Genomic DNA, 8,074 nt, shown 5'->3' with positions numbered 1-8,074 from the left:
CTTTGGTATGCCATTGGGTTTATAGGGAGAACCCGGTTCTCAGGGTTCCCAAGGGCTGAGAGACCCAAGACCTGAGATCCTGAAGCGGCATTGGGCGACTAAGAACCTGTGAAAGTCTCATTCTTATCCCACATTCCTATAAAAAGTTATTCCAGTTTTTCTTGGTCCAAACTCAGTTGGGACATAGTATACATGCATTTGGTATATCAAACCTTCTTTCTTCTCTCTTCCAGTTGTTCTTTAGTGAGTGGTTTCCTTTTTCTTTTTTGAGATAATAAATCATCAGTTGCTCTGAGTTGACCTCCTCCAGACCCACCACTTCTTAAAACTCTATCATCAGTTGAAGGGCCAGTAGAACTCAGTACTAGTTGTTCTGTAAAACAATGATTAATAATGAAGGCTGACTTTGTCAATAAAATTAATCATAATAAAGGTGTCAAACATGCATACATGCATAATGTACCAATTTGGAGCAACTTTAAAAATTAATATGAAAAATTCTAATTTGATAGAAATCAGCTCTAACTTTTCATACAACATAAGTACATGTGTGTGTATCAGGAAAAAAAGGAAATTTTAGAATTCTGCCGTGGACTTTTTCAATTTTGGTGGAATTTGGCATGACCATATGGTACAGGGATATTGGCCTGATTTTATTAACTTTAAAAATTTGTAAAAAATCTAACTTTAATTGGAATCAGCAATCAGCTTAAACTTTCTATATATACAGCATACAAAACATGTATATGCATCATGAAAACATATAGATAATTTTCTTGTTTTTGTTTTGACAAATTTTAACCAAATACCCTGTAGTAAAGTACCAGAGGCTTTGGCAGCAGCTTTAAAAAGTTATAAAAAATTGAATATAATCAAAATCAGCTCAAAGTTTCCACACAACATAAGTACATCTATGTATCTGGAGAAAAATAGAGAATTCTCTGATTTTTAATTTTTGGCAAAATTTGGCCAATGACCCTTATAGTACAGGGACTTTGCAAATACATCTAAATTGACTTAACTTCATATCATCCATCAATTACTGTATAGTGAGAAATTTTCATGGCCCAAAAAATTCACGAATTCATTCAAAAATCTATTTCATGTAGAGCTGGGTGATAGTTTCAAATATATTCACTATCGTGATAGTGAATCTAGCCAGCCAGTCTAGGCATGCTCTGTGCTATAACCACAATTTTAGCCATTAAGTGCTACAGTCATGGCAAGAGGTGCATTACCGTATGGCGGGTATATTTCGTCTGGAAAAATGTTCGTTCTAGAAATTTTCATTTCAGTGTTTTATCTTCATTCTGAGCAGCCATTTTGCACACGTGGCATTGAGGAAACGCCCTTTTTGTTTGGAAAATGTTCGTTCCACAAGGAATGAGAACGAAAAGGACGAAATTAAACTCAAACAGAATATACCCACTATACGGTACTGACATTTAACATTTAACAATTTAATTGCTAATCAGTCATCATTATTTTATTAGACAAAACCAGGTCCATCCCAACTTACACAAGTTGAGGAAAACAGTCAAAGCTCAATCCAGTTCTATCTATGATCCGAAGATTCCGAGCTCAACCACTGATATTCAGGTCAGATTATTCAGATCAGGCTCAATTTGATTGTGGCATTTTTGGGAAAATGGCAAGGGCGGGGCTGCAGAGAATTACGAGTAAATCTATACTGAACCATGAGAGTTGAGAAATGAAAGCCATTCACCATGATCTGACAGTTCTGCAGTAGCCAGTAAGTGTTCCTGATATAACTTAACAATTTCCACAAGTCTTAGTATAGTCACCCCTCTAGTTTTGCATGCCTATCCTGGGCCGGCTGAATGCTGGGACCACTTGGCATTTCTATTTAGAGGGGTGTGATCAATGGGTGTGGTTATGTGTCACAACTCACAACTGAAAAATTAGGTCCCTTGGCAAAAAGGTTCCCCCCAGAAAGCGATTGTCCCCAGACCATAGCTTCGTAAAATTTTGGTCCCCTTGACTAATATTGCTTCCCAAAAGCTAAAAATTTAACACTAAGCTCCAAAGCCTAAGCACTAAAATCTAACTTTAAGGACCACTTTTAGCTAGAACCATACATGGTATGACACTGGACTTACACGGCAAAGAAGTTTTTTATAATATTTTGCGATCATGGGCACTGTTGGGGTCTTTTCTGATACTAGTTTTTATAAAGCTATTTGTGCACTTTTATAGTTTTTATTCTTTTGATATCTCTTATAATTTCATGGGTCCTTGAATGTTTTAAGCTGTTTTATGTTTAGTGTCAAATGAATTTATCATAAAGGAAGGAAAACAGAAATTTTATGGGCATGCAGAAGTGCTATGGCATGCACTAAAATAATTGTTGATACCAAATAAAATCATAACATTGTTAATTGTTTCTTGCCGGATAGAATGCTGTTCTAGTATATATGCAAGTACATACTCTAGCCTGGCTATTTGTACCATCTCCCTTATAAATAATATTAATTATCTATTATAGAAGGAAATAGGTAGGGGTATAGATTTGGTTTATGTAAACTAAACCCTACTATAGCAACTGCATCATACTAATTGCATGTACACAACATGTTTATTTCTAATCTATACTCTGCTGTCACTCCTTCCTTTTATTAAGTTATTGCATTATCTATGAGAATATAGTATGGACTAGGGATAATCATGGGTTTCATGAAACCCTACTATATACACATGTAGTAACTAGCACTAAAAATCTATTATAATATCATTGTACCTATGTATCCAAAGAATATTATATTATTGTTTTGCTAAGAGATATGGTGTCTCTTAATGTAATGACATACTGACCTCTTTCACTTATGTATGAATAAAATTCATCCTCTTCTATGCATATCGATTTTTAATGCTAGTGGCCTAATAATTAGATATGTATAAGCATTTGTTATGATACATGAATGGGTTTGTCCTGACAATGTTATTTATATAATAATATTAATAACAACAATAATAATAACAATTATAAAATAATAACATAATAATAACAATAATAATAATAATAACAAGCAACAACAACAATAATAACAATAATAATCAGAAAAAAATAACAATAACAATAGTAACAACAATAATAATAAACTATGTGATAAAGAATAAGTCAGAGGAAGATGGCCCAGAAAGACACTGACAGCATTAGCTCTCTGGACTTCTGCCGAAAGATGCTTTTCATTATTGGTCAGTATAATTTTTTGAAACTATGTTGCTACAGTTATTTACTTTTCTCTGTATTGAAAATCACATCCTACAGAGGAGACTAATGCCAACTTTAATTGTACGTTAATGCAACTGTATTTAAACCTGTATTCTAGCTTTTACCTATTTTTCTCCCTCCACTTTTAGACTATATGCAATCAGATGTGGGCTATAATAGCTAGTTAGTTTTCCCATGTGGGTGTTTTAGTAATCATACCATTAACACACAAAGATAATGCTGCAACTATCTCTCCATTTCTATTTCAATGGAAACAGGAAAAATTGTGAATGAGTTTGTGTATTACCATTGTTACTTGTGTGTTACAATTGTTTTTTTGTGCAATACATTGTTACGTGTGTTATCATTGTTATGTGTGTGTTACCACTGTATATGTGTGTATTGTGTATGCATGTGTCTTTTACTATTGTAGATGTGTGTGTGTAACAGATTTCATCTGGTCTGACACTCTTACATTGTCTGCACATTTGTTCATTCAATTTTTTATTCAATTACCTTAATGAGTGATAACATTGTTGTTTCTTGATAGAATGCTGTTCTAGTGTATATACATGTACATACTCTAGCCTGGCTATTTGTACCATCTCCCTTATAAATAATATTAATTATCTATTACACAAGGAAATAAGTAGGGATATAGATTTGGTTTATGTAAACTAAACCCTACTATAGCAACTGCATCATACTAATTGCATGTACACAACATGTTTATTTCTAATCTATACTCTGCTGTCACTCCTTCCTTTTATTAAGTTATTGCATTATCTATGAGAATATAGTATGGACTAGGGATAATCATGGGTTTCATGAAACCCTACTATATACACATGTAGTAGCTAGCACTAAAAATCTATTATAATATCATTGTACCTATGTATCCAAAGAATATTATTATTGTTTTGCTAAGAGATATGGTGTCTCTTAATGTAATGATATACTGACCTCTTTTACTTATGTATGAATGAAATTCATCCTCTTCTATGCATATCGATTTTTAATGCTAGTGGCCTAATAATTAGATATGTATAAGCATTTGTTATGATGCATGAATGGGTTTGTCCTGACAATGTTATTTTATTTTCATTATTGGTCAGTATAATTTTTTGAAACTATGTTGCTAAAGTTATTTACCTTTTCTCTGTTTTGAAAATCACATCCTACAAGGAGATAATGCCAAATTTAATTGTACGTTAATGCAACTGTATTTAAACCTGTATTCTAGCTTTTACCTATTTTCCTCCCTCCACTTTTAGACTATATGCAATCAGATGTGGACTATAATAGCTAGTTAGTTTTCCCATGTGGGTGTTTTAGTAATCATACCATTAGCACACAAAGATAATGCTGCAACTATCTCTCCATTTCTATTTCAATGGAAACAAGAAAATTGTGAATGAGTTTGTGTATTACCATTGTTACTTGTGTGTTACAATTGTTTTTTGTGTAATACATTGTTACGTGTGTTATCATTGCTTTGTGTGTGTTACCACTGTAATAATGTGTGCATTGTGTGTTTTACTATTGTAGATGTGTGTATGTGACAGATGTCATCTGACACTCTTACATTGTCTGCACATTTGTTCATTCAATTTTTTATTCAATTACCTTAATGAGTGATAGTAGTGCCTCAATTAAAAGGTAATTATACAGTATTATTTATAATTTTGTAGAATGCACAGCCAAGAAATATTGTTAACATTTTATTTTACTTTAGTTTTTATACACACAGGTTTGCAGTGCCTGAGAAAAAACATTAGATATGATAGTTTCACTAGCCAGACCATTTCCAAGCCTACAGTCATTTGGGTGGACAGTGGCGAAGAGTCTGGTACATTGCTTAAAGTAGTCTTGTTCTTACGTTCAGAAAAGGATGTGACCAATGGTATGGCTAGCGAGACAACAGATGTGCTATGTCAAATGATGAAAGGAGGATTGTAAATTTATTGTATGTATAGTTTTTCTAAACCCATGCAATTAAATGTCTTTTATTTATTCTTTTCTGTTTTTCATTATTTTAATGATAAATTTTACAAAATTGCCTAAAACCAAAAACTAGAATATTCACTACTTCAAAAAGTTTTCGTCCTATTGATTACATTAATTATTAATATTCAAATGTTAGTTCAAGGAAAGTCAGCATCTATCCATGCTTCAAACTTGGTAATTTTGTCATCACTCCACTTAGACTTCTTTTCATTTGTATTGCCATCGACTGGTACAGTACCATCTTCCACTAAACCAAATATAAACATTCGGTAACGAATCACATCTTTTTTCTTGGTCAAATCGATTTTGTACTCTTTCATCATGTAACTTGCATCATTTTGTGTGAAGAAATATTGAATAGTATTTTCCCAACTGATGTCTCCCTCTACTGTCACTATTCTGCCTTGGTAAAGCTGTGTCTTACGATAAATCTTGAATTCGGATAATTTCACATGATCCAACCCCTTGATAGCCTCACGCATCTCTGAGGAGGTCCTGAACCATGCTTTATCAAATGGATATCCCATGCCACGTGGATCAGGATATTTATTATCCTTGGCTCCACAGAAAGACATTGATACCGTATCATCCTACATAAAATAAAGTATACCAAGTTAATTACAAAACCTAGAATGACTTTATGCATAATAAAAGCTGCATAAAAAGTTAATAAACATACCTCTGAGATGATATCATTAGTGAGTATAGCAAAAACTACATAATCAATGCCCAATTCAGTACCATTGGGTATCATCATATTCTGAGGCCATCCACATAAACAGCGTGGATCTTGATACTCCGATGGATCAGGTACTTTGCGGGCTACAGAGGACTCTACATCTAGTCTGACAAATGTTGCAGACTTTGTAGTAAGGGTGCATAAGAATTTATCCATTTCGATGTAACGGCGCTGCTCATGCATTAGCTGCTTAGGAGCAATGAAGATTCGCACAGTAAATGGCTTCAGATTTTTAATTTCATTTTCATCTACAGTGGCTTCAACCTTGACTACCCATTTGTAAGGCTCATGGTTGAGCTTAGCATTGACTTCATGCAATCCCAACTGAGGTGCAGTGAGATATGTAATATATAGAACATGACCACGAGGGATGTATCAGATATACACGAAAATGATATTCATAATCCCGAGGGCGTAGCCCGAGGGATTATGAATATCATTTGAGTGTATATCTGATACATCACGAGTGAAAGGTCATGTTCTATATGGCTTGTATAATGGGAAGCCATAAGATGAAATGCAGCCAATGCGCATGCTCAAAAAGCACATGTCATGAATAAAGGTCAGATTGAAGAAGACAAGATGGCTGAGGACATGCCTGTTCCTAAAAAAAGAAGGGTTTCATTGTCAGCCCCGAAGTCTCGTTTTGTGTATAAATCAGAAGAAGAAATGGATGCAATCAAAAAAGGATTTGTTCCACCAAATACAGAGAAAAACACGAAGTGGGCTCAAAAGTGTTTCATTGAGTGGCTTAACGAACGCAATAGCCGACAACACCAAGATGAACTGAAATGCCCCGTGGATATCTTGGAGAAGGCTGATCCTGATGATATCAACCAATGGTTTCCTCTTTTTATAGCAGAAGCACGCCGTGCCGACGGCCTCCAATACCCACCACGAACGCTCCACCAGCTCCTGGCAGGGATTTTAAGGTACATGCGTTCTGTTAATCCCGAATGCCCAAACTTTTTGGATAAGAAAGATTACCACTTTCATGCCATTGAAAAGACTTGTGAAACTGTTTTCAGGGAGTTACATAAGAATGGTGTAGGAGTTGATGTCAGTCACACTGCTGTTGTTACTGCTGAGGAAGAAACTCTGCTATGGGAGAGAGGTATCTTGAATGTGTCTAGCCCTCAAGGCCTCTTAAGAGCTGTTTTTTACTATGTGGGAAAGGTTTGTTGTCTGAGAGGCGGTGAGGAACAGCGTAACTTAAAGAGGTCACAGTTTACTCGCATACACAGTCCAGATATGTATAAGTATGTTGAAAATGGGTCAAAGAATCGTTCGGGAGGTGTAGCACAGCTAAATTTAGAGAACAAAGTGATTGCCATTCATGCTATCAAGGATAATGAACCACGTTGTTTGGTATTTTTGCTCGATCTTTATTTTTCAAAGTGGCCTGAAGCTATGATTGATAAGGATGTTTTTTACCTTCGCCCCAAACCAAAAGCACCTGCTTCACCTGATCATCCATGGTTTGACTGTGTTCCTATTGGGAAAAATAAACTTGCCTCCATGATGAAGGAAATGTCAACAGAAGCTGGTTTTGACAAGGTGAAGACAAACCACAGCCTTCGAGCCACAGGAGCTACAGCTATGTTTAATGCTGGGTTGCCAGAAAAAATCATTCAGAAAAATACCGGTCATCGGTCACTGGAAGCATTACGCAAATATGAAAGGGTGTCTCTTGAGCAAGAAATGGAAACATCAAGGATCTTAACAACCCTTGGTGATCTTGGTTCCAATGAATTCGGTAAGATTAAAAGTGAAGCAGATAATAAAGAAAATCAGCCCTCAAATTCAGTACCATCTTTCAGCAAATGCTCCATTGGACAACTCTCAATTAATTTCAACTAAAAGTCTTATCACTTGTGTCATGTTATCATACATTTAACCTTTATTAATTTTCATTTAACCATGGTACTAAATTTAACCCGTGCTTTGTGATAAACTTCCTGTAGTGTATACGGCGGTGCTTTGATCTTGTGATGTCACATCCTGGAGTGTATGTATATTTTACAGGATGTGGTAGCAAATGTCGCTGTCTTCCCAATATAAACTGCTGGCGGTGTCTTTCATCTTATGGCTTCCCA

The 8,074-nt window shown here is 35.1% G+C and overlaps 2 protein-coding genes across 3 annotated transcripts in view; both read right to left on the bottom strand.

Annotated features, from left to right (window-relative positions):
• LOC105314659 (chromodomain-helicase-DNA-binding protein 1-like) overlaps positions 1 to 1,831 on the bottom strand; it is a 4,480-nt gene extending 2,649 nt beyond the window's left edge. For both annotated transcript variants that reach the window (XM_020003284.1, XM_020003285.1), the window contains exons 1-2: positions 1,520 to 1,831; positions 213 to 373 (exon numbers count right to left, since the gene is read on the bottom strand). The gene's annotated coding sequence lies outside the window, so the exon portion shown is untranslated. The remainder of the gene's footprint in view (positions 1 to 212; positions 374 to 1,519) is intronic.
• A 3,482-nt stretch (positions 1,832 to 5,313) lies between these two features.
• Positions 5,314 to 8,074, bottom strand: part of LOC109587066 (tyrosinase family protein asqI-like) — a 5,054-nt gene continuing 2,293 nt past the window's right edge. Inside the window, exons 3-4 of the mRNA XM_020003281.1 lie at positions 5,919 to 6,321; positions 5,314 to 5,829 (exon numbers count right to left, since the gene is read on the bottom strand). Of these exons, the coding sequence (XP_019858840.1) occupies positions 5,377 to 5,829; positions 5,919 to 6,321 (856 nt within the window). The 3' untranslated portion in view covers positions 5,314 to 5,376. The remainder of the gene's footprint in view (positions 5,830 to 5,918; positions 6,322 to 8,074) is intronic.

This window comes from Amphimedon queenslandica, unplaced genomic scaffold (genome assembly GCF_000090795.2).
Source record: "Amphimedon queenslandica unplaced genomic scaffold, v1.1 AMPQUscaffold_12694, whole genome shotgun sequence".
NCBI classification, from domain to species: domain Eukaryota; kingdom Metazoa; phylum Porifera; class Demospongiae; order Haplosclerida; family Niphatidae; genus Amphimedon; species Amphimedon queenslandica.
This window is presented reverse-complemented; position numbering and strand designations above follow the sequence as displayed.